Consider the following 25,945-nt stretch of genomic DNA (forward strand, 5'->3'; position numbering starts at 1 on the left):
AGCCTGGGAGCTTTCCCCAAGCCGACCTACTCCCATTCCTATTTCTAGCTGCTGAGGTTGCTAGACAACCCTGTAACCTGAGAGCAACAGTCTCTTCTCCCTCCTTCCCTTCCCCACAAACAAGCATCAAACATGTAAGCAACTTTAATAGTGCAGTTCTCTATGGCTTTGAGTGAAAACACCTTTAGTTCAAAACTGTCTCAGTAAACAACATCTCAAATGCATTAGGGCCAAGAAAGACATACCAAAGATGCCTGAACTTCAGAGATCATCATCAAACTCCTCACCCGTGCAGAAGAGTTGCTCACAAGAAACGTTGCTCACCTTTGGCCCAGAGTAAGCATTAACAAGGGTGTTTGCCCTCCCTGGGGTATCCAAGCAGCACTTTCCTGCAGTGGTCTCTGCAGCAGATCCCACCCTTAGCACCTGATCGTGAGATTCTCTGAGCACATCCTCATTGCTGCTGGGCAGTGCTGAGGCCAGATCCTCAGTGCTTACAACACACTTTGTAAATTTAAAACCTGTACTCTGAGATAGAGTTCTTCCAGGCTGTCCTGAGCACCTCCAGGCCCCACCAGCAGCTGTGCTGCCCAGCCCCCCACCTCCACTGCCCTCCTGCTGTGCCATGGTCCCTACAGCAGCATTTTCACTAGAGCTGTCAGATAACGAGAGAAATTTTCCCCACTTGGATGGTTTGGTGCAAGCAGATGGGGCCTGTGTATTCTTCTCAGTCACTACAGTCTCACAGACAGCAGGAGCCACACTGCCTCCAGAACCAGCATCTCCATCATGTCCACCAGGCACTGCTACAAAGCATTTCTTGCACTGAAAGAGAGAACTTGGTTATAAATGCAGCATAGAAGCATTAAAGGTGGTATTGGCTTTGCCTAAATAAAACCTTTCTGACAGAAACCCCCAACATACTATTTTTCCTCCCCAGTCATTCATTGGCTTGCTTGGAGAAGAACAGAGAAAGACTCATTAAAATTCAAAATTATGATAAAAAATTTGAGATCAGGAGCATCTTCTATAGCTAAAATACCTCAGTGGTTTTAACTTTTTTGACTTGATAGAGAAGCTGAGACACTCCACTTTCTTCTGCATGCTCTGGAACATCACTGGAGAGGAAGTGCTTCGGGTGTTTCCTGGCCAAGAAAACCATTAACAAAGAGGACAGATTAGATCCACTGTGATTCTTTTCACAGATCACCAGAGAGGTTCATAAAATGGATGGCTCTATATCCCCAAATACCAAATCCCTGCTCAGCCCAGGTCATACACTGCCACCTGCACCTTAGCCCAGATTTCAGAGTTGAGCTCCCTCCCACACCTCCAAATCAAGTGTCACCACTCGGGGGCAGAAATTGCCAAAGTTCTCTCTGTACCTTTGTTCTCCCACAGTGTTCTTTCTCTGGGAACAGAACTGTTGCCTTTCCAGAGCCGCCTCCTCCTCATCTTCTTGATCCTCACTCTCCTGGTCCAGATATTTACTCCAGCGACTGCCTTCTCTCCTTCCCTCCTACAACACTGGAGAATTACTAAAACCAGCAAAACATGGGGGCTCTCATTTTTGGTACTGTAACACATGTGCCAAATGCCTCAAATCATGAATCAGTTTAGAACATGTTCCTCTGTCATGTTCCCAGGTTCAGTCCTCAGCGGAGCAGTTTCTGTGTACACCTGTCTCTGCAGGAGCCTCTCTGATTTGATACACCCTTTCAGCTCTCTGAACCACATAAAGGGATCACTGGTTTCACCCAGGACAGAATGGGTTTGTATTTACCTCAGCTTTGTAGGGATCTTACCTGCTGGACTGAACTGTCCTCATGCTGTGCTGCTCTATTTTTGCTGTCATTTATAGAGTCTTCTACACACCTAAAATAGAGGTTTAAACTACACACTCCTGTCTGTTGATTTATAGGCTTCAAATCACCCAGTCATAGCCTAAAGGATTGAACAGAAAGCATGGATAGGAGCAGTATATAGGAAACATATCAGAAAAAACAAGATCTATGGAAAACTTTATGCCAAATGAATGATTTGCAAGATACATTGCACAAACACTTGATTAAATATAGTTAGAGGCTCAAGTTAGAGCCCTCCTTGTTGCTATACAAAATTCAAGTTTGATCTAAAGCCAGTAATTATGAAATGGTAAATTTTAATTGATCATAATGAGGGATATAACAGTTTGGTACAACAATTTAAATTCACTCATTTTATCCCATGAAAGCAAGGGAAGTTGTTTCATAATGTTTTGAATTTCACAATTTTTTGAGAATAAAAATAGCAACACTTTTTGATAAAGTGAACAATGAGTTTTTTTCTCCAAGCTTAACTGTGAAGCACTGTGTAGTCACAACCAAGTTACATAACTACCCTTGGTCGATCTCTGAAAATAGTTTTGAGTAAAAAGGAGGCTGGACCAGTTCAAAACCACTTCAAGATTACACAATTTATAAACAGATTCAGAAGTGAAATAAACAGGAAGGTGTTACTCAGATTTTCCAGCGCAGCAGGAATTACACTGAACTGTTTGCCCTGAACAAGTCTTTTATCACTAGCAGCAGTGATCACTCAACAGATTCACAGTATGAACACCCTAAATGCCAACAGTTAGGCAGCAACTCAAATGAATGTTTTTTGAGGATGTAGTCTGATGAGGACTGTAATCTGTAAAAGGGACATCTCCACAATCAGCTCATCAAACAGTACATAAAAAACACCAAATTTTAAAAACAACCCATCAAAAAACAACACAACAAACCCAAACCCTATTGTGTACATATTGAGTAAAGGTGACCCACGCATGCTACTGATCAGCTATAGTTACCTGAAAGAAATCCTTATCAAAATAAACACGCTGGGACACAAAACCCCCCACAAAGAGCTTGTTCCTATGTGGTGAGGCCAAAACCAGCAGGGCCAAGGCTTCTCACAGGCCAGAAAACCTTGCCGTGACATGCTGGGGCTGGCCACAGGCAGCCGGTGTGTGGAGATGCGCATCAGCTGCAGCGCATCAAAAGCAACGAGCAGCGAGAGGTTCGCACCGTACCAAGATGTCCAACCGAGCGCCTCCTCTGCTTCGCCCTGCAGCACGTTCAGCTTCTGGACGTGGCGCCTGCACTCCAGGCCCGAGCCCTGCCCATAAACCTGCACAGAATGAAAGAGGACAGCGCTGAGGCAGCAGCCGGGGGGCACAGCACGAGGCGAGGCGACAGCCCAGGTGTCACCGAGGGCCAGCGCCCGCTGAGGCTGAGGGCGCAGGGCGTCCTCACCTTCTGCACGGCCTGCCGCTGGCCGCACACGCTGCAGCTCCACCGCCCGCTGCGCTTGGCCTGCGAGGGCACAGAGCGGTGGTGAGGGCCGGGAGCGAGGGCACAGAGCGGTGGGTGAGGGCCCGGAGCCCCCCGTCCCGTCCCGTCCCCACCTGCTGCCCCTGGAAGCGGCGGCAGCGGCAACACCTCAGCACCCAGACCCGCTGCGCCATCGCGGCCACGTGACCCCCGCGGCGAGCCGCCAGCGCCCCTCAGCGGCGGCACCGGGCAGCGCACCGGGCAGCGCACCGGGCAGCGACACCGGGCAGCGACACCGGGCAGAGACACCGGGCAGCGACACCGGCACCGGGCAGCGACACCGGGCAGAGACACCGGGCAGCGACACCGGGCAGCGACACCGACACCGGGCAGCGACACCGGGCAGAGACACCGACACCGGGCAGAGACACCGGGCAGAGACACCGGCACCGGGCAGCGACACCGGCACCGGGCAGCGACACCGGGCAGCGACACCGGGCAGAGACACCGGGCAGCGACACCGGGCAGCGACACCGGGCAGCGACACCGGGCAGAGACACCGGGCAGCGACACCGGGCAGAGACACCGGGCAGAGACACCGGCACCGGGCAGCGACACCGGCACCGGGCAGCGACACCGGGCAGCGACACCGGGCAGCGACACCGGCACCGGGCAGCGACACCGGGCAGAGACACCGGCACCGGGCAGCGACACCGGGCAGCGACACCGGGCAGCGACACCGGGCAGCGACACCGGCACCGGGCAGAGACACCGGGCAGAGACACCGGGCAGCGACACCGGCACCGGGCAGCGACACCGGGCAGCGACACCGGGCAGCGACACCGGCACCGGGCAGCGACACCGGGCAGTGACACCGGGCAGCGACACCGGGCAGCGACACCGGGCAGAGACACCGGGCAGAGACACCGGCACCGGGCAGCGACACCGGGCAGAGACACCGGGCAGAGACACCGGCACCGGGCAGAGACACCGGGCAGCGACACCGGGCAGAGACACCGGCACCGGGCAGCGACACCGGGCAGAGACACCGGGCAGTGACACTGGCACCGGGCAGCGACACCGGGCAGCGACACCGGGCAGAGACACCGGGCAGAGACACCGGCACCGGGCAGCGACACCGGGCAGAGACACCGGGCAGCGACACCGACACCGGGCAGCGACACCGGGCAGAGACACCGACACCGGGCAGAGACACCGGGCAGAGACACCGGCACCGGGCAGCGACACCGGGCAGCGACACCGGGCAGAGACACCGGCACCGGGCAGAGACACCGGGCAGCGACACCGGGCAGAGACACCGGCACCGGGCAGCGACACCGGGCAGAGACACCGGGCAGTGACACTGGCACCGGGCAGAGACACCGGGCAGCGACACCGGGCAGCGACACCGGGCAGCGACACCGGCACCGGGCAGCGACACCGGGCAGCGACACCGACACCGGGCAGCGACACCGGGCAGCGACACCGGGCAGCGACACCGACACCGGGCAGAGACACCGGGCAGCGACACCAGGCAGCGACACCGGGCAGCGACACCGGACAGAGACACCGGGCAGAGACACCGGGCAGAGACACCGGCACCGGGCAGCGACACCGGGCAGCGACACCGGGCAGAGACACCGGGCAGCGACACCGGCACCGGGCAGTGACACCGCACAGAGACACCGGGCAGAGACACCGGCACCGGGCAGCGACACCGGGCAGCGACACCGGGCAGCGACACCGGGCAGAGACACCGGGCAGTGACACCGGGCAGCGACACCGGGCAGAGACACCGGGCAGAGACACCGGGCAGAGACAGCGACACCGGGCAGTGACACCGGGCAGTGACACCAGCATGGTAGCGGCGACATGGGGCAGCGACACCGGGCAGAGACAAAGGAAAGAAAAAGGAGAAAAGAGAAAAAATACAATATGAACAAAAAAAAATAAAAAAGAAATAATGAAAGAAAAATGGAAGGAAAGAAAAGTCAGAGTGCAGTCACACCAAGTCCACTTGTTGGAAAATATACCAAGTTTAAATTTTTTTCTGTATCTTTAGACATATATCTTTTTAGTATATCTTTATCGTTGCCTTTGCTCCGGGGGAAAGGAATTTTAGGTTTCTTTTCAAAGGATTGTTTCATCACTCAAGACGTGATGAGGTAACACCTCAGCAGACTGGGAGTAGCACAGAAGGTAATGACCATTAACGACCATCGACTCCAAACATCACCCCTGGCATGGTCAGCAACACCTGCTCCGGAAAAGACCGGTAGGAGAACCAAGGAATGTGGAGAGCTCCATAACCAGAAAAAACCAAATACTAAAAACTGTGTAACTTGGGACCAATGAACAAATTAATTTCTATGGGTTTTGATTGTATAAGTTTCTGAAAAATCTATTTAAGAGCTGTATGTCATGGAAGGATTTTCTCTGAACACCTGGGCTATGTGTTGATGAAATTATTTGCACACCCTGGACAGAATAATATAATGCCTTGATTATCTAACACTAAAAATATTGTTGGAGGGTTTTTTTTTTACCCCCACAGTTTTGGTGACACATTCCTTCTGATAACTGGGTAAAGAACCAGCAATATTCCACGAGCTCAGAGAGAAATAAAAGACAGCCAAATAGCCTATAGGATTCTGATTCATTTATTGAATACATGACAGGTAAGACAGACACTGTAAAATCCACATGTATTATTTGTACTTTAAAAAAAATACAATAAATTATTGAATAATTAGTAAAAGCAGTTTTACTAATGGCTGCTCTCCAGAGATATGGGACAGAGGAGGCAGAGAAATAAGAAGTATGTACCAGCTGTGAATACAGACCAAAAATGTCATGAGGATGAATTAACACTGAGTAGCACACCAAGTAGTGTCAAATAGGAACATCCACATGTGTCCTTCCTACCTTTAGATCCCAAGTGCCAGTCAAAAGCTGGATCAAACCTTGCCTTCAGTGCAGGGTCTGCTCTGGCCGAGCAGCAGGACTCTGGCCCTGCCCCTGGCAAGGGCACTGCTTCCCTGCTGAGATGAGTTTATCTGTAGTAACAGCATTACTTGTCCTCCCTTGGAGAACCCACCCTGCTACTCATAGTTTCCTCTGGGTTTAATTTCAAGATCACTCACTAAGTCTCCCAGTTACTTTGTCTCTAACTGAAATGAGCTCTGCTGTTCCCGTAAGGGGCTGATGGCAGCCACCCTGCTCTGTATTCTTCCCCTTTAGGTCAAATGCCCATGGATGTGCAGTAGTTTCTACGAGCATGTCCATTGCTGAACTCTCAAGAAAGAACATTGAGCAGCAGTGGGTGGCACAGTGATCCTGCACAATTTCTGCCCCAAGCATTTGTGAGGGCTGACTGATCAGATTATGCTTTGGAAGTCCTCCTAAAGGGCCCCTAAGGTCCTCCTCCTAAGAAGTCCCCCTTAGGGGACCCATCACTAGCTAGGAAAAACAGGGAATCAACTCTAAATAGTGAATGTATCATCAGGGAAAGTCCAGCAGACCAGTGGAATGCTCCAGTCCAGACTCCCCTGGAATGCTGAGGCTGATTCACTGACTTCTATTTTAGGAACTTATTCCCTCATTATAACCATCATGGCCCAGTGATTGACTCAGTATCATTTCTGCACTGAAGTCAAGCAGCTTGTGGCTTCCCAGACAAACTAAAAACAATAGCTTTCAAAGAAACAGAAAAGCAAATGCTAGAAAATCAGGCTTGCCTGAAAATTCCTGAATTGTGAAGGAGCAAGTAAGTGATCGTACACTATGAAAATGCCAAATCACATGTGAAAGAAACCTGCAGGTCTGTGTTTAGGTCTTAAGAGTGCTGGGAGCAGTGGGCACATTTGCTTTATAGCTGCTGAGTCACAAAACAGCTTACAGGAACGTACAAGATTATTTATAGGTCAGAGTCCTACAGCACTTGACTACACTGCACTAGCTCTTGGACTGGCAGCCAGAGGTGAACATGGTTTCAAGCCAGGCTGCATCTGCTGTGCAAGTTACCCAGGAACTTACAGCAAACAAGGGCAGGCAAGGAGCAGTTACTGCCTGAAATAAAACTTCATTGAAATAAAAGATAGCAAAAGGCAGACATGCATAATTTATGGTGGTAATTCTATATGTCACGGGCTATTAGGTTCTAATGGCTCTCAAGAATGTAAATCTAATTCTCTCAGCCAGAGTAACCAAAGAAACACCTACACAGTCACTGTCAGGAGCCCCTTATCCACTGGATTCTATTGTAATTGTGTAGTTACCGGTCTCTGAATAAACCAAAAAAAAAAAAACCCCAAACAGAAAATACCAAACCATCCTGCCATCTGCCACACTATCTTCCTATTTTATCTCCCAAGGACAACTCCTGTTTTCTTGAGTTCACCCTGACACAGAGGAAAGTTCATAGTCACTGGATGAACTGAACTGCCTCTCAACCTTCTTCTGATCCTTGATCTTTTGAAGAATGTTGACTTTTTTCTCAAAGTAGTTTACAAGGGCTGTTTCTGTCAGCATGGAGGCCAAGATCTGCTCGAAGGAGATGGACCAGTCAGTGTCAATGGTGCTGCCATACCTGGCAGCTGCACTGCTGCCCTCACAGCCCACCAGCACCGTGTCATCCGCGATGTCTTCGCACTGCAGGGAGCCCGTGCTGACCATGGAGTAGGAAGACATGGACATATCATCTTTGGTTTCATCATCTGATAGCAGCTGTAAAGGAGAGCCTTGTCCTTCCCCTGAGCCATCTCCTAGAGTTTGGTTTTCCTGCTGGGTTTTTTCAGGCTGAGCATCAACGCTGGCTTTGTCCTCATGGTCAGCTTGGGGCTGCTGCTCCACTGCTGAATTCTGACTCTGTTCAGATGTTGGTGACTCCTCTTCACTCACAGGATCTTGGGTACTGTTTGCTTTGCAGTCCTCAGACTTCCTTGTGGGCCTGTTGGAGAATTTTTTTCCAACTTCCCCAATCCTCAGCAGTAGACTGGCCACAGTGGCGATGGCATGGTACAGTTCCTGCTCTACAGGGTCCTCACTGAACATGTTGTAAAGGGTCTTGCATAACTCAATGAACTGTTCCTTTAAAAGACAAAGACCAAATAATCATGTATCAAACTGAAAAATGTTGTCAGTGGCAGATGAAGCAACAGGCACCATCTCAAATGACTCATTGCTTATTTGCCTCCCTTCCAAGTGGCAACTATTGCACTGATTCAGAATAGTCTGACACAGACTAACTCCCCCCCTCTCTGTTGTGGCTAAATTGAGACACAGCTAGCTATTTAATAGTGGTGGGTTTTCTGCTGACAGATGAACAGAGTAGTCACATATTTACTAATGCTAAGAAAACCTGAAGTTTTACTTCTATTCTGCTACTCTTCTGTGGTCAGCTTTTAAGCATTTTTGAACTGGTTTAAGTAGCACCCATCAAGGAAATCAGAGACAGGAAAGATCACACCAGTCATCTGATTCTCTCTTCTGTAACCACATTCTTTACTCTCCACCAAGCAGCTGTAACTCAAAGCAATGCAAAACCAAAAAATCTGAACAAGTTTCTGTGACTGATGGAACATTTGAAATATCTTGCTCTGGAGGGAAAACAGAGTGCAGTTCTTACAGGAAAAACTGGTCTGTGAGGCTGAGTGAATCCATTACATTTGACTGGTTGATACAAAGCAGTTTTTCCATACCTGCTGCAGAATTCATTGGAAATGTCTGGAATTAGAGGTTCTAAAGCTCACCAGACCAGAACAGCAGGGAAAGCTGTGGACAAGGATTGAACATATTGCCACAATGGCTGCATATACTGCAGAATTCCATTAAGCTGCCAATGATCCAACTGGAAACCTTCATACTCCTTTCTTACCTGGCTCATTTTGGGGAGATCTTTAATAGTTTCTTTCTTGTTCTCTTTTTCCTTGGCCCACATTCTTAGGTAGTATCTGTAGTCCTGTGGACTGGTACCTTTCTCCTCTGCAAGGCAAGAACAAGCCACTAGTCAGGTGGTATATGGTTTCACACTTAAAAAGTGAATGCTTAGCCAACAAAACTCAGGCTTCAAGAAGGTGTTATTGACAGCCCAGGAAAGCATCTACCAGGAAGGCTGCATTGTTTTCTGCTGTTTTAACTGATGCAGCTCAATAGAGCAAAAAATGTAACAGTGGTGCATCAGCCTGACTTGCCACAGATGAACTCTGTGAGTTGACAACTTACCCAATATGATTTACAAATGCTATGATCTTGGTATGTAAAAGAGCTGGAGCAGTAAAGCAAAAGGGATGCTTATTTCCCAGCTCACCTCCTGCTTTACCTCTGTCCACAAGGGACACTTTGCAAGGTCTCCTTGACCAGCATGAGACAACGAACAGGTCATAATATGAGAGAGATGAGATTAGAATGTGGTCTATTGATGATGAAATTACCTTTTTCTGGGCCATTCTCATTTCTTTTTCCTTTATCTTCTTGGGTTTCTAAAGAATTATGGAATTACAAAATAATTATTAGCTGATTTTCAGTAATACAACACACAAAGAACTTAAGACAACTCAATATACAAATTCAAATTATACAAGAGTACATTTAATAGAACTTAGATCTCATGCTCCCATAATCATGGTTAGAGGATTGAACAGAACAGATAAAGAGCTATATTCAAAAAGTGGATTGAAGAGCTGAGGCAGAGGGCAGAGATCTTAAAAGAAAGCGTGAAAACACAGATATGGAAGATAGAAGTGTGATAGCTTAAAGACAAGGATGTTCAGTCATCCAAAGCAAGATAATGAATGCAAAAAACCCAAACCACTACTGAGCACATATGTGACTAATGCCTACACTCCTCATTATTCACTGCCTGAACTGACATTTTGGGAGCAATCTGCAGTCTAACTTCATGAACTTCACTTCTGATTCCCTACATTGTCACTAGAGCAAATAGGAAGTCTTGCTTCAAGTCAGACTGTTAAATCAGCCACCTAGCACCAAACTCCAGAATTACCTCTTGTTCTTAGATTATTTTGGGATATCATTGTATTTGGTAAATGTTTAGTATGATTGGCATACTTTGACCTCCTAGCTGACAATCCCTAATATTGTATTTTAAGAAATGCAGTACACTTGTCTACTGACATTTCAGCAATCCAGTGGCATGCATCCTTATTCCTTTAAACTGGAAGTCTGTGGAGGCACAGGGATCACCTCCCCAGGCCAGCAAGTCTAGCACCCTCCACTGTTCCTGAGCATCTTTTTGACCACCAGTTTCTAGGATGAGATGAACTCCACTGAAAGAAGCTAGACAAAACCTATCTTAACCAAGGCTGAAACTCAATAGGCAGAATATACTGAAAGATATTTAATTACTTATAGCACTTTATTAATAGTGAGAGTGTCATGAGTGAGGAGCAGCAGCAGCAATAATTTCAGAGTATTTACATCAGCACACTGGGCTGGTAGGTGGTATCAGCACCACAGCCATGCTCAATGCATGCACACAATCCATGGACTGACCTTGAGACTCACAGTGCAGGCAGATATCCAGCTCTGAGACAACAGGAGATACTTGAGCAGCAGAAAAAAGGGTTGAGGGGACAATATCCCAGATAAAACAGAAGAAAAGGTCAGACATAGACAGACACAGAGAAGGAAACAAAAACAAGAAGAGAGACAATGAGACCCACATGAAAAACCTAAATCATGGTGGGAGACAGGGGCTGGTAAAAGCACACTGCTCCTCCTCAGCAGTCTGTGCCCATGCTTCAGAGAATGCTGTATTCTGCATGGAATGGACATTGAGGAGTTTTAGCTCCAAACTTCTTCCCTATCATGCAACAAAGACAGTGAACTCAAACACACTGGCAATCCTAACACATGCCAGCACGAGACCATGTCTTGCACAAAATCATTGTTCAGAGCACACGGATCTATGTTGCAACTCCTGCCTAACTGAGAGGTAAAGGCAGCAGTGTTGCATTACCTTCTGTTGTCACATCCTCTGTGAAATAACTTGTGGCCTCCAAAGCAGACTCGGTCTCCTCTGGATTCAGAGCTGTATTCACAGAGAAACAAATGTTAAAATCTCTAATTGAACAGCAGTATGACCCACTTCATTAGCAAAACTCCTGAGGCACCCCATGTCAATTGATATCAGAGCAGCCTGTGTTCAACAGCAGCAGTACACAGAAGCAGTCACTCACCAGGAGGGAGGTGCAGTTTGTACAGTACTTTGAGTTTTTCAGTGAGGTCACCATGGTACATCCCACCTGGAAAGAAAAGAAAAGGTTAAGAAAAATAGCACTTCAATGATAAAGAATAACCCTCTGCTCACAGGTTCAAACAAGGATGAATTCCCATACAATGACTGCTCAAAGTCCAGTGCAGAATCAACAATGAAATCCACACCAAAAAGGTGCATTTTGTCCAGCTTGAGGCTTCCTGCCACCCCCCTCTCATGCCAGTGAACACACCATTATCTCCTTTCAGTTCTCTTCCTGGAAAAGGACAGACACATTTTTTGCAGCATTCCATTTTCTCCAAAAACACCGCTTACTCATTCCTGTCACGAACTCCTTGAAGTTGATGAGAGAATCCCTGTTCTCATCCAGGAGGCGGAAGAGCCGCCCTGCCAGCACAGGGGTGTGTGCCCCACAGGCCCAGGGGGTGAGGCTGATGAACAGCTCCTTGAACTGCTCCATGTCTATGCGATACTGCTCCAGGTAGGGCAAGCTCTGGTCCCGGCGGGCAGCGGCCGCACGGTTGTTCCCCCAGTAACAGCTCATCAGGTACTTGGCCTTTGGAGGGAAAGGATTAACAGGGCAGATGATGCTGCTCCACAGGAGTGGAGACTGTCACAGCTCAACAATAGCATTGAGGAAGCAAAGAACAGACATTTCAGGAAACACATTATCTGCCTTGTGATTCCTAGTGTTACTTCACTACAAAATAATATGAAATGAAGGAAGAGACACAGATTTCAGGAAAAACACAAGGAATTATTTAAAGTTAAAAACACAAAACATGATTCCAGGTTTGGACAAAATGTCACTCAGGCTTTATTGCAAAGGGAACATGCAGGTTTTAGAACTAAACCTCTCTTTCTGAGTCTACAGCAGAACACAACTGACTTTGGTAAGTGCAGTTGGGTAATACCATTCTTTAAAAAATATATATGCTGACAAATAGAGGCAAAGCCCTTAAGTAACTTCATCAGAATTACAGATGAGGTTAATGGGAAACTTGAGCATAAAAACTGAGGTACAGTCAGTCCTAGTTCCCCATTCTCAGGGCTATGTTACATTCTCTTCCATTGACTCTACAGTTTCTTTCTGAGTATCATTCTAATACTGTGAAGGTGGTTTGGCCACCTTTGGGGGAAAAAATTAAAATAATTCATCAGATAGTAACAGGGCCAGTCCTACTGGCACCATGTGTAACAGAATGCCACATCAGTTTCTGATAGGTCACATTATGAATTAAAGCAGTCATTGCTTCCCATTCAACTTACTTTGCTGTTTGTACTGTGTGTGACAATATTTCTTCCTCACCCTCAAGGGAGGCTTCTTACCTTGAACACCACATACAGCTCTTCTAATTCTTCCATAGAGAAACCAATGTCACCAGACACAGCTCGAACCTGTAGTTACAGATAAAACAGAGTGATCAATTTATTTCAAAAGTAGAAAAATCAAATACAACTCACTGAAAAATCTGTGTAACTCAGAAGAGAACAAGTGCAAGGAGATATCACACAGAATGGGATGAAAAACATCACCATTCTAATACCCCAGAAAACAGTCTGCAGTCAAGCAGAAAATGCTGACATTTTCAGTAGTTTACTGTGCTTATTTCCTGTTTGTGCAGACCTGGCTGAGCAGATCGTGACACCCCTTCCTCTTGTTTTTATCTTCAGATGTTTGACTTGGATGCATTAAAGAGCAACACTGAAACACCCTGATGAGAATCTCCACCTAGGACATGGGAGATAATGGCTATAGATATGGACACTCCCCTTTGGCCATGAACCCTTCAGCAAAATTCCCTACTGGAGTCTCTAAATGGCAGTAAAATAATTATCTACTAGCCAGTTTTTCTCAAAGATTCCAGGCAAGCAGTAAAACAGACAGCACTAGGCATGGGGGGCTTTGTCAAAGACTACAGGTGGTTTTTATCTCCCTCCATGCCAAACATCTCATTCAATCATTCTTTCAGTCACTTAAAATTTGATCTGCTACAGCACAAAGTTTCTCAATGCTCACAGCAAAACACTTTCCGTGAAAGTGCCATTTGGTAACTCATTCAATCTGGGAGTCACATACCACACTCTTCTTGGCTGTATCCTCCAGAGACTGGATCACTTTCAGCCTTTGCTTGAAACGCATTTGTTCAATGTCATCTGCCTTCAGATTGCCAAATTTCTACAAGAAAGGAAGCAGATCAGGTCAACATCATCTCCTGAAGAGAGAACAACACATCTTCAATTACACACTTTAACAAGTGTACTATCCCCTCAGAGATGACCTAAACCCACTAGAAGCCTTTTACGAGCAGGAAGATTAAAAAACACTTGAGCTCTATTCCTTACTCACTCCTGTCTTGCAAGAGGAGCAATTCAGAGTTCATGGGAAATGCAGCATCAGAGGTCTCTACAGAAAAGTTGAAAAAGGATCTGTCAGGACTGACAGAAATAGAGGCCCTGTACTGTGGCAGAGGTAAGAGAACAGACAGATTGTCATTCCTTCCAGCCCTGTCATTTTTTTCCTCTAGGACACCCATGAGATTCAGCCAGAAACTCCACAGTCAAGAAGCTTTTCTATGGACTAGGTCAGACAAGTAATCTAATTCAGTGACACCCTTTTATAAAAAGAAGCCAAGAACAGACAGAGATGTCAGATTTGAAGAAGTACACAAAACACCCAGGAAAATGACAGCTGCCTGACTGTAAACAGCCAGAAGGGATGGGTGAAAAATGAGAAAAAGAGGGAAAGGATCCCACATTTAGCAGAGAATAGCAAAGAAGAACTGCCAAACATCAGTTCTTTCATTTGTGTTCTTTCCATCATTCAGAATCAAATTTCTTATGAGTTTGTTCTCAGTATGAATTGTAAGGAACACACTCTATCAGTGCATTGGCATATGGGGTTCTGGCATTCTGGGGTCACCTTCTTATTACTATAATGTAGTTCACAGAACAGGATTCCTATGCATGTGAATTGTGATTCTTCCATGCTTCTGCAGAGTACTTCACAATCCTTTCCCTTCTTAACTCCTTAGCACTGAAATTCCTCAAATAGAATTAATCATAGAGACTTTTTTGACAAAGCAGGAAGAAATCTCTAGTTCGTAACTTTTTTCTTATTTGCACTCTTTGCTTTGTCCCTCTTGTGTTGGGCAGACTCTTTGTAATCTGCAACAACCAACACTGTCAGGTTCTACTCATACCAAGCAAGCAGACCAATGGCTTCAGCCTGCACTCCTGAAGCATCTCAATCTATGAACATTGCTCAGATTTTGGCTGCACAAGGTATAAAGTGGGATATTAGTAGAGAAGAAATCTCTTGGGCACAATACCAAGTCAAAACTTTACCTCATATGAAGTTTTGATGAGTTCAAAGATGTCAATTTCGAGTGGGGGGTCATCACCACTGGTCAACAGTGCATGCAAGTGGGGAATAGGGGGAGAGACACTCTGTCTGTTAACTACATTGTCCAAATATCTGTGAACAAAAATGAGAACAGATGCAAGATTCCAGGATTAGTGTCCAGAAAAAGAAATAATGCATTTCTCCAAAACTAGATGCATTACTCCCAACTTCTTTGTATCACTAATCTAAACATAAAGGAGAATTTAATTTTTTCCCATCTAATCTGCAATGCTACTCTCAATGTAACTGGAGTTAAGTTGATTTTCACACTGTTTTGGGGGTATTTGCTCTTTTAAAAGTAGGTTTCTAGTCATATGCTGAAGATCTTGCTGCACATAGAAGAGATTCCCATTTCAAACAAGAAAATCTTACATTTACTAGCCTTGGGAGATATTTGCTTGATAATGTTTTAAGTTTCTAGAAGGTGAGTCCTGTCAGAATCTGTTCTAAATAGTAAAGCAGAATTAATACACAAAATTCAAATAAATAACCTTTAAGAATTCAAATTTAAACTGAGATGCAGGAATTCATTATGATGCAAAACAGCTCCAGAAGTATGGATTCCTCCATAACTGAGCCAACAATTAATTTCAGCTCTTGCAGAAAGCAATAGCAAAATTCTCTGGAGCAGAAGTTTCATCCTAGAGTGTTATCTGTGACCTGGTAGAAATAGATGATGACTAAAAGGCCACTGTTACTATTCTGTTATAAATAAGAACAACGAATGGTACCTGCCCAAAATAGTCATGGCTTCACCTTCATCACAGCACTGTAGTAATTTCTCCATGTTGGCATCCAGTATGGCCAATGACACCTGCAGGATAAACTTGATTCCCTCATAGAAAAAACAGTCGACAATGACCACGGCACTCTCAAAGGGCATCACACTCAGGAAGAGAGTGAGAAACCAGGAAAGGGATATGGTGGAGATCACTCCCAGGTCCTGCATCTTTTCTGACAGCTGTGGAAGATACTCTCGTGTAAATTCTTCAAAAATGCCTTGGTCCACCAATGCACCTGAAACAGACAAACAAAACAATGGTGTAACTCAAAATGGTGGTGTCATGTACCAAGCTAACCAATTATTAAACAAAACAATATGAGTTCACTAAATTTCATATAAATTATATATATAATATTTTTTCATATAAATTTCCTCTGAACATCATAACTAAAATTAAGACACTAATTTTTTACCCTGACCTCAATAAAACCAATGAGACTATTTCTATATTGCAGAGTATGCAGACACAACCTCTCAACACAAAACCTTTCATTTATTTGTGCATTTGCCTGAATGGAGGGGTGGAGGATTACTGATATTATGACATTTACACCAGACTATAGTCTTTTATACAAACCAACTTAAAAATTCCATGAAGTGGTGCTTCCACTAGCCTTCCCTGAGAGCCTGTTCCACAGATTTACCACGTCATTCAGATGGGGAAAACTAAAACCCAGTAATGTTCTTCTAGATATTTCTTCTTATGCTAATATGGATACCAATTTTTGGTGACTTCATCTTCCTTGTTACTACAAGGTAGAACTACTACTAGGAGGCCAGTAGTGCCTCCTCCTACGTCTCCATCACACCCCTGCCACTTTAAATGGAACAGAGTTGCACTTTATTATCTTTAAAACGCATCACATCTAACTAATTCTGAAAAACAAAATATTTCTGGGAGATGCTGGTGCAGCTGAAAATTCACAGTGCAGCAGGAATCTGACAAGGACTCACCTACTACTCTTGTGTTGTAGTAATCTGGCAACATCCTCTCGCACAAAGCCACCAGGAGCCAGAAAGCCTCTTCCTCATTGCAGTACAGCAACAGCACCGAGGTGACAATGTTCATGGCCTGGGAGCCAGCACAACAAACACACAGGTACAGGAGAAAAACATGGAGGTCTTCATGAAAACTCTGCTATTACAGATTAGCTAAACTTAAAAGCATGAATACAGCAAACTGTCACTAAGAGTCACATCTATTTCCAGCTTCTACTGGTATCTGAGTCAACAGATGACCTTAAGCCAATTTTTCTTCCTGTTTTCAGTTCCTCTGTTCATGAGGCAGCAAATAGTTTGATGACCTTTTGTCATGCACTTTCAGTGAACAACGTGAACAAGAATATTGTCAGTCTTCATAAAAATCTTTGTAAGAATTTGGCCATAACAGAACACTGTAACAAGAACCTGTAACATCACAGCAATAACCTGAGTTTCCACCAAATTGTTTCACAAACCAGCAAATGGCTACATTTTCAATAGGCTGTCCATGTGCAACACCTCTTATTTGATATAACTGCTCCTTTTAATGAAACCAGAAGATGTTTTTGCTGAAATATGGAAAGCTCTGGCAGGAAAATGATTAAAGACTGACCTTACACCTAACAGCACTGTGAAAAGTTTATTTAAATACTGTGTTCAAAGGATATTTAAGACATGATACAGTATAACTTCTTTCCTACTTTCTCACCACTATATAGACAGCATAAAGGAAAAGCTTCAAGTTGAACAAAAAACTGCAGAAAAAGTCCAAGTCATTCATGGTCACTGTGTAGGACTAACAAGTCTATGACTTCTTTCCTACCTGACAGTACCCAATTGTTGGATTTCTGAATGCATAAGCTGTTAAGACTCTCCGGAGGGCAGCAATTCCCAATTCGTTTTGGAAGGCAGGATGTTCTGGCATAGAGCGGTGCAGATCTCTCTCAATTTCCTCTGTAGCAAGATTGTACCTTCCCATTGACTTTTCCACAAGATCTGCGTAGTAACCAGGATGAGTCACCATCTCATTCCAAGCCCCTGAAATGACAAACAAACATTGCTTTACCTCTGGTGCTTTGAAACACAGATTTTATTTCCAGTTTCAGAGATAAGGGAGCCAAGAAGCACTGCATGAGCTCATGAACTATAAATGGATGCGAAAACATAGCAACAAACTCATTGTTAAATCATGTTAGAGTTTAGGTTGCAACACTGAAACACAGACAAAAGAGGCCAAACAGCTACTAGGATTATAAAGCAAGCCACCACAAAAGTATCATTCAGATGAAATTAACTGCTAATTTCTTCTGAAATTAGCTAAAATTAATATATTTTCCTTTGAGATGTGTAGAAAGTTTATTCCTGCTGCCAAAATATGCAGCCCAACATCCTACCTGAGAAAAGGAGCCACAGCTCTCCACGGAGATTCTCTGGGATTCCTTTCTGTACCAGCTCCCTTGTCTTGGCAGTGCGGTACATACACATCCCTCGCCCATATTCAAAGAAATGAATATTCCAAGACTCTTCCTTCATCTTCTCCTTTGCCTTCATAGGAACAAATATGGCTATTTTAGGAGATTATTGTATTTTTATGTTTGGTATGTTTTTATGGGCATACTTAGGCCTGCACTTCACAGGAAAAATACATTGTGACATTTAAACCCTCTCTTCTTTCTGCTGAAGAACAGAGTGTATATATACTAATCTACCCTGTTCTGAATCAGTTCTGACCTTGCTTAAAGTCAAGTCTTTACAACTACACCTTGCAAATCTCCACATAAATGCCAACAGAACCATGGATCACGATGATTAACCAGCAAGCAGAGATACAAATTCCCTGCTTTCTTGCTCTGAAGAAAAGTTGTTCTTCACAGCCATGAATTCACATCCCAGAACACTGGTAACACTCATTTCTCAGCCTCTGGTCAAGTATCTCAGGCACGTCAGTATAAAGAGTGTAAGCTGACAGTCAAGTTACCTCTGTGCAGTATTACCCCTGTGACACATACACAGCAGTGATACTGAGCAGGGATAAAATGCATTTCCATTCTAGAGCGGGTCAGGAAATCAGCAACCTACTGCAAACTATTTAAAGTTAATTGTCTTACATAAAAATATTATTTACCCCTTTGGGGCCAGAGAGCTCCTCAGAATTCCTCCTGAAAAGTTTGAGCAGTCCCTGCGAGGCTGTTGGCACTTGCCCAGCACAGAAGCTGATGGGTCGATGGCTGAGAGCAGACGTGGGGCTGACAGCCAGGGGGCTGCTGGAAGGCAGCTCTGGAACCTCCTGGACAAGAGAACAGAAAATGGCTGAGCTCACGCTCCCTCCTCTGCTCATGGCCTAACAGAGACAGCACTGGCTGGTGACAAGCACTGCAAACACACTGTAAGAAGCATTGCTCTGAAAAGCTGATAAACTTCCACCCAGCTATTTCCTTAGTACCTCACTGCTGGGATCAGCCACATTCCACTTCCATTCTCTGTCAATGCTGCAGGGTTTCTTGGATGGTGTTCTCTGCAGGAAGTCAGAGATCCTCTGTACCAAGAAATCCCGGTCTTTCAGATTAGCGAAGAAGAAGGTCATTTTACTTTTAGTGCTGATGGACAGAGGGCTAGGCAAGACGCTGGAACTATCTGCCTTCTCAACTATTGTCACCTAGAACACAAAGACAAGGACCATTTGGATTTGGCATGTTTTCCATTATCCATAAAGCACAGCACAAAACACAGAAGGACACAAAAGAGACGAGAGCCCTGTAGTCTTAATATATAGTTAAGAAATCCCCACCTCCCTGAGAGGAATGATGAGATGACAGGCCTCCTCTGCCCTGCTGGCAAAACAAATGTAATTGTTGGAAACAAACATCTGGCCAGGAATATGCATCTTGTTGAACGGTGTCCACAAAGTACAATCTGTATGTCCATCCAGGCATTCATCCTTGGGCAATCGGAAAGTGGCACGGTAGCACTCATTTTTGGCTCGAGCATCCAGGTCTCTGGGAAAAAGTAAAGGGTACTACCCTGAAGCTTTCTTACTCACTTGAAAACCCCACTCAAACACTAATGTCAAATGTTCATTCCAATCACAACCTTCAGACTGTGCTGTGTATTCTTAGTATTCCTTTCTCTAACTGAGATGCCACCCCTCCTCTGACTCCTCTTTCAGCCTTCAGACATGCCTCTCTGACAAGGTATGTTCTGCAATACAAAATAAAATATGCAAGTGCATCTGCAAAATTGAAATATTACATCAGATCCTACAATTGCAGAGAACAGTCCCCAGTGGGAGGATTTATTACAATACAAATCTATTTCTTTTTATAAATCTTTAACTTCAGACAAATGGGCTGCTGTAATTTTCTTCCTTCACTTTTTTTTTTTAACATATGAATTTTAGCAGTTTCTAGTCAAAAATTCCTCCTGACAGCGCCTAGGAATGCATGAGAAAGACACGAGAATGTGTGTGAGTTCAGCTCCAATTTCGGATGGGGAAAAAGAGAGAACAAGCAGAAGGCTAATGACTGAATTAAGTGATGCAGACCCTAGAGTAAGAAAACCCCAGTAGCACCTGGGATCTACAAAATAATGCAGATTTATTTTTACAATCCCCCTATTACCTGTCTTCTTTTCTCACTGCTGGGAACATAATACCTTTTTAATGCAGAGATGTTCTTAAGAGGCCTTCTGGGCTTTGGGAGAGACTTGTCCTGCAGGAAGCTCTCATTATCCAGTAGCTGCCGCATGGCAATGTTGGCCAACTGCTCCATCAGCTTGAATGTCTCATTGATGTTGAGAAACATGGAAAAATAGAGTTCACTGTCCCTCGTGCTTACTTTAATGCACTCAGGGAACAGCAGTGTAGCATTTTTTTCTAGCTGGGTTACATCCACCCACTGGATCACCAGTGTAACTGAGAAAAAGAATTAAAAAGTACTATTATCAGAATTTAGGCAAAGAATAACCAAACAGAAATGAAGGTCAAGCAGCCTGCAAGCTCTCAGCAGAGCAGCATTTTTCCCCCTTCTTACATATGGACAGCTTGTTTCTTCATGCTTTTATTGGGTTCTCCAAAAATACTTGGAATTAACCTTTGGGATTAACTAGACTAGAAATAATGCAGTTCCAAAAGGACTATCTCCCATCCAATAAATACTTTCAACTACAATTACTCAAGTTTTCATTCTTTCTTTCCAGCAAATTAGCACTGGACTCAGGAGTTCAGGCTTTGTAAATACTGGGTCCTGGCAGGGGTTCCAGATAAAACTCATGAAGGTAAAAATACTGCTTGGTTCTCTAACCCAGTCTAACTTGTAAAAAGTAATCCAGATTGAGTAAAACAGATGTACAACTTGGGAAATGTTTTAAAAAATGACTCAGGCATTCAGTCTAAACAGCACTGAAGTGCCTATGAGAGCAAGAACTGATTTATGTGCTGAGCCAGACAGAGCTCAAGGATTCCTAAAAGGAAAAAAAACCTGTCAGCTTAAAAAGGAGTCCACACAAAAGATCAACTGCATCAAAAAGATCATCGGAAATGATGGAAACACAACTTGTAGGCTCATAACTCACCCTCTTTGCCCAGCAGGAAGGAGTAGAAACAGAGGTGGTTGACAGTGAGGTACAGCCAGCCCTGCCTGGGGACACGTCCCTTCCAATAGCTGCAGGAATAGTAATTGACCAACTTCTCCACCTCAGGCATCCCAAACTGCTTCCGCATCTTCAGTTCAGCCTCTTTGAATTTACCTGGATCCTCTTCACTCTGGGGCTGCTCATTCTTGTTCTCCTCAGCAATAATGCCCTGAAAGGATTTGGGAGGAGAGAGGAGAAACAGAAGTGAAGGTACCTGCTGACAGAAATAATGTACAAAGCAAAGGGTCACAGCAGCAATCCAGAAGACACAAAGGAACAGGACACAGCACTTATCCTGTCATGTCAGAAACAGCAAAGACATGCAGAAAGGGCAATCACATACTGTGGGAGTCTGGGATCAACTCCTGAACACATGCCACAAGCACTCATGTTTAATGTTTGACTGAGTTCCTCATGGCTGGCCTGGGAACACTTGGAACACCCTGCAGGAGAACTGAAGCCTCTTTTCACTTGCACACATGCTTCTTCAACTGGAAGAAGATCATCTGCCAGGAAGGGCAGAACTCTGCAATCTGTCATGTCTTGATTGGCCAGAAGGAAAATCAAATGACCACAATCTCTCTCATGTACAGATACACATGGAAAATACTAAGAATCTGGCAGGAGAGCTGAAAAAGATGCAATTTCCTGGAGTTCAAGAAAGAACTGTATTTTTAAGTTTCTGTTCTGGAGGGTTTGTGGGCTGGGAATCTGAAGTGTGTTAACTGCAAAACCAGCAGACACCTGACTCCAAAGTCAGTGGAATTTGGGGTGTCATTCCATTACAACCTAGGTGCCTTTCAGACCACTGGCAGGGCAAATACATTGCTTGCAAACTAGGATTCTCTCTCTTCCATTTGTTGTTAGATGAACCCTTGTTAAACCATCTTCCCTGCATCAAAGGCATAACTGGCAATGATTTTAAAGAGGTATTACATTTGGATTAGTAGGAACATCCTCAGCAGGCTGTTCCTTGGGATCCACTGCTCTTAACCCTTCTCCTTCAAATACATTTGTTCAGTATTTGCTCTGACTGTGACTTGATGTTGACAATGCTGGATGCATTCTACAATACCTTCATACCTACGTATGACTGAAAAGGATAAAAAATTCTTACAACCGTTTATCTCCCTGTTCTTTCTCAGAATCTGGAAGTCCTTCAGGGAAACATGTCACTTACATGAATCTTGCCCTTGACAAAGGTGGTGATATCTTCTTCATTGTCAAAGATGGACAGAGTCTGCAGTAAGTTATTCTCCAGCCATTCCCAGTGCTTTGTGATCTCTTTACGAGATGATCCTTATTGAAGGGAGAAAGATGATGACAAGAGCAAAGAAAAAAATATTAGAACAAGGTTTTTTATTCCTTTAAGTTTCTTAATTACGGTTTAAACTCCACTGAATTTTGTCATTTCTGCAATCTTCCACTACACCATAGGAAGCTCTTAAGAAGTGTCCTGAGCAGCCATAGGATACTCTTATGTGAGATAACTGGTCATCTGAACCAAAAAGACAAGAGAATAACTCAAATCCAATCCCCAACAAGAGTCACATACCACAGGCCACTGCCCAGTACACTTGAGAGTCCTGAGTCTGGTGCAAAATCCGGTATGGGGCAACTCGGGCACTGGAATCCAAAACCACGTCTAGAGTTCCCACAAGGAGACCTAGGAAACAAAGAGTCAGAAATTACAGCAGTGTAATACCAAAACAAAGAACTGGGTTAAGCAAAAACACAGGATGAACACTGCAGAAAACGCTGATGTTCACAGCCTGTGAACAGTTGTGATGAAGAGCTGTGGCATTTGGTTCAGAAAAAAGAGATACACATCCAGTCACTGGAGGTAAATTCCCTAAAAACCAACTGCAGCCTGTCCCACTGGCAATGGACGAAGTTTAGATGGAAATTAATTGCCTACTAAGCTTCATTACAATCCCACGCCTTCATAGAAGTATTTCCTAATGAAAGTGAAATGTGTTTTCCTCTGTGGGGTTTTTGCTTCTAATAGTGATTTTTAAGCCTACCATGCTAAAAGACACAAGAGTCATCAACGCTGTATTTTTCAGAATCACCAATGCCAAAAGTAGGTAACTTGTCCAAATGGAATCAGGTAGATCTAGAAAAATGGGTGCTCACAGGTTTCAAGGATGTTCCCAGAAGTACTTTGATTAAAAAAAAGATGTCAGCGACTCAAAACTTGGTAATACAGAAGTCAAAATATTTTTATATGATGTCAAATAAGAGACACTTCCAGAGTAAATGTTGATGAACCAGACTTTGCAAAGCAAATCAATTTAGTTCAAAGTCTTTATTTCAATTAGATAAAACAGATATAGAAGATGATGATTTGCTTTGTTATTATAGACAATGCATTATGAGCATCTTTAATGCAAATTAACTTTGCAACGCACTCATGATTAAAAGTTTTCTTGTATTAGAACTTGGAGAGGGAGCATGGCTGCCCCTTGGGCTCTGACATTGTGGGGGGTCCAGTTTCAATTCCCAGCTCTCATGGTTTGGGTACTCATCCATATCTCATTCCTTATCAAGAAGAAGCATGCCACTTCCTCTCCCTTATCTCTCCTGGCTACCTATGTAGCAATTAACAAATTAAGAATATACCACTGATTGTCCTTGCAGTGAAACATCACCCACAGCAAGCCCATGTGACAAATGTAAGCGAAACATGTACATAACCAGCACAGCAGGATCTGTTTGGCCTCTGGGTTTCTTGTGAGTTTTAGGCAGGATATGGATTAAAAGTTAATTCTGAATCCATCCTATGACAATACTGAATGTGTCAAATATTGACAAGCAGACTGGTAACGAGATATTTAATAACTTGAGCCTGACAGCAACTCAAAAGCTTTCCAGCTGAGCTGAACATCCCACTCTAACTCTTGAGATGTCACTGTGCAGCTGCACAGCTCCTTAAGGACATGAGGCTTTTAACCTGCAGAAGCTCTGAAGATGACTCTCACTGAGCCACACTACCTCAAAAAGTAAACACAACTCAAAGCTTCAACCCATCGGGAACACACCAGTTTAAATGTTACCAGAATAGCACCAGGCGTTGTTTCTTTTTGGAAAAAACTAGGAAATTGTAGAACACAAGTATAGGCCTATATGCAAAACTGCACAAATTGGGTGACATCAATCAGAACAGTTCAAATTAATTTTGTACACTGTGAAAAGATGAAATATGCTAATGATGTTTATCAGCTGCACCACTCCTGTAATTAGTTTGTGTAAAAGGGTTAATACGTGACAGTTGCTACGTGTAATCGACAAGAATAAAATTCACATCTTTGTAGTTCACATAATTGAAAGCATTCTGCACATAAATGGGGTTTTTAAAAGTGAGGGGATTTGCTGTAGTTAACACTGTGCTTGGGTGAAAGTCATGTTATTTTAGCAGTTTATGCCACAAACACGGCTGTCCCCCACACTCAGCGGTATTTTCCACTGGGCTGCACCCACACAGCTTCACCCCCGGCCCATGCACAGCACAACTTCCATACCGCTACTAATTATAAACCACGGCTTACTGTCATCCTCTGCATCTTGCAGAGGCACACAGACGTACAAAATATGCAAATAAACCACCTTAATAATTCAAAGCAACGCGAGCAGGGCTGAGAAGCCATTTTTGACAAGAGAAGAGGACGGTTCCAGCCACCCCACCAGCTGTGTCCTCCCCGGGCCTGACGCCGACAGCCCGGCCGGGGGCTCCGGGGTGCACACAGCGAGGAGCCGGCGGGCCGCGCCTCTCCCCCGCCCGGCCCTCCCAGCCCCGCGCCGGGCCGGAGCCTCCCCGCGGCCCCGCCGCGCCTCACCCGTCAGGCCGCCCCCTTTGCCGTGTCCCCGCCGGCGCTGGAGCAGGAAGAAGGGGTTGGCGCGCTCGGTGACCCACAGCGCGCCGGCCAGCAGCACCTCCTCGGGGCCCAGCCACATGGCGGCGGGGCTGCGGAGCGGAGCGGAGCGGGGCTGGGCCGGCCCGGCCGGGGCGGGCGCGGCGCGGGGGAGCGGCCGGGCCGGGTCACGGGGCCCGCGCCGCGCCCGCCGCCGCCGCGCCCCCTGGCGGCGCGGCCCCCTCACTGCCAACGCAGCGCGGGGTCGCGGGTTCGAGCCCCGCGTCCGGACGGCGGTGGGCGGCCGGGGTCACCGCCGCGCTCTGCAGAGCTCCTCCGCCTCCCGGCCGCACACTGTGGCATTGAAAAGACCTGACTTGAACGGCCTGAGGTTGTGTCGGGAAGGGGGAGGAGGGTGTTTAGGTTGGATATTAGAAAAACATCCACCGCAGGGGGTGGTCGAGCACTAGAACATCAGAGACATGTCCAGCACTCCTGGTCAGTCTGGCGATGCTTCCATCTCCCCTCTGGGAATATGGGAATTATTTTGCCCCTTTTGCTGTGAAGAACATGCTCTCCCAGCATCCCAGCCTCATGAATTCAGTGTGGGGGTCCTGGCATCCCCCTCCTGTCAGCTGGTTCATTTCAGTCCTTGCTTTGCAGCGCTGGAGCCCACTCAAAGCTTGTGGTCCAGTTCAAGGATGATCTTTGCAGCACACAGGACAGTGGGAGATGCAATTCCCTCTCATCCCTTGATAATAA

At 45.3% G+C, this 25,945-nt stretch overlaps 2 protein-coding genes across 7 annotated transcripts; both read right to left on the reverse strand.

Moving 5' to 3' along the window:
* Positions 1–128: 128 nt before the first annotated feature.
* On the reverse strand, positions 129–3,531 carry MRNIP (MRN complex interacting protein). Of its 4 annotated transcripts, none has more exons than XM_085591384.1 (7): positions 3,431–3,531; positions 3,279–3,338; positions 2,834–3,153; positions 1,806–1,875; positions 1,386–1,519; positions 1,043–1,145; positions 129–825 (listed from the first exon to the last, which is right to left on the reverse strand). In XM_085591384.1, exons 1-7 carry the CDS (start codon positions 3,488–3,490, stop codon positions 262–264), a joined length of 1,311 nt encoding a protein of 436 aa, XP_085447510.1. In that variant the 5' UTR covers positions 3,491–3,531; the 3' UTR covers positions 129–261. The 4 variants fall into 4 exon arrangements, with proteins under 4 accessions (XP_085447510.1, XP_021407842.3, XP_085447511.1 ...); XM_021552167.4 differs by having other exon boundaries at positions 3,056–3,153; positions 3,431–3,530; XM_085591385.1 differs by lacking the exon at positions 3,279–3,338 and having other exon boundaries at positions 3,431–3,525.
* Positions 3,532–5,940: 2,409 nt separating this feature from the next.
* Positions 5,941–25,378, reverse strand: TBC1D9B (TBC1 domain family member 9B). Of its 3 annotated transcripts, none has more exons than XM_021552156.3 (22): positions 25,169–25,378; positions 22,888–22,998; positions 22,513–22,631; positions 21,273–21,501; positions 20,355–20,613; positions 19,492–19,699; positions 19,147–19,359; positions 18,829–18,990; positions 18,098–18,248; positions 17,527–17,741; positions 16,677–16,794; positions 15,670–15,955; positions 14,881–15,010; positions 13,613–13,711; positions 12,862–12,930; positions 11,848–12,088; positions 11,495–11,560; positions 11,275–11,346; positions 10,809–10,841; positions 9,728–9,775; positions 9,172–9,278; positions 5,941–8,384 (listed from the first exon to the last, which is right to left on the reverse strand). In XM_021552156.3, the coding sequence occupies exons 1-22, from the start codon at positions 25,284–25,286 to the stop codon at positions 7,692–7,694; spliced, it is 3,747 nt and encodes a 1,248-aa protein (XP_021407831.2). In that variant the 5' UTR covers positions 25,287–25,378; the 3' UTR covers positions 5,941–7,691. The 3 variants fall into 3 exon arrangements, with proteins under 3 accessions (XP_021407831.2, XP_021407830.2, XP_021407832.2); XM_021552155.3 differs by having other exon boundaries at positions 10,809–10,859; XM_021552157.3 differs by lacking the exon at positions 10,809–10,841.
* Positions 25,379–25,945: the final 567 nt, after the last annotated feature.

The sequence above is a fragment of the Lonchura striata genome, chromosome 13 (assembly GCF_050655825.1).
Source record: "Lonchura striata isolate lonStrDom1 chromosome 13, ASM5065582v1, whole genome shotgun sequence".
Lineage (NCBI taxonomy): Eukaryota > Metazoa > Chordata > Aves > Passeriformes > Estrildidae > Lonchura > Lonchura striata.

Coding starts and splice junctions, on each gene's coding strand:
- TBC1D9B (XM_021552155.3), bottom strand. CDS start 25,286: ATGTGGCTGGGCCCCGAGGAGGTGCTGCTGGCCGGCGCGCTGTGGGTC. Junction 15,011..15,669: donor GCCATGACTATTTTGGGCAG/GTACCATTCGTT, acceptor TTTTGTTCACAG/ATATTTGGACAATGTAGTTA. Junction 12,089..12,861: donor AGCTGTATGTGGTGTTCAAG/GTAAGAAGCCTC, acceptor TTCCCTCCAAAG/GCCAAGTACCTGATGAGCTG.
- MRNIP (XM_085591384.1), bottom strand. CDS start 3,490: ATGGCGCAGCGGGTCTGGGTGCTGAGGTGTTGCCGCTGCCGCCGCTTC. Junction 3,154..3,278: donor AGCGGCAGGCCGTGCAGAAG/GTGAGGACGCCC, acceptor CATTCTGTGCAG/GTTTATGGGCAGGGCTCGGG. Junction 1,146..1,385: donor AACACTGTGGGAGAACAAAG/GTACAGAGAGAA, acceptor TTTCTTGGCCAG/GAAACACCCGAAGCACTTCC.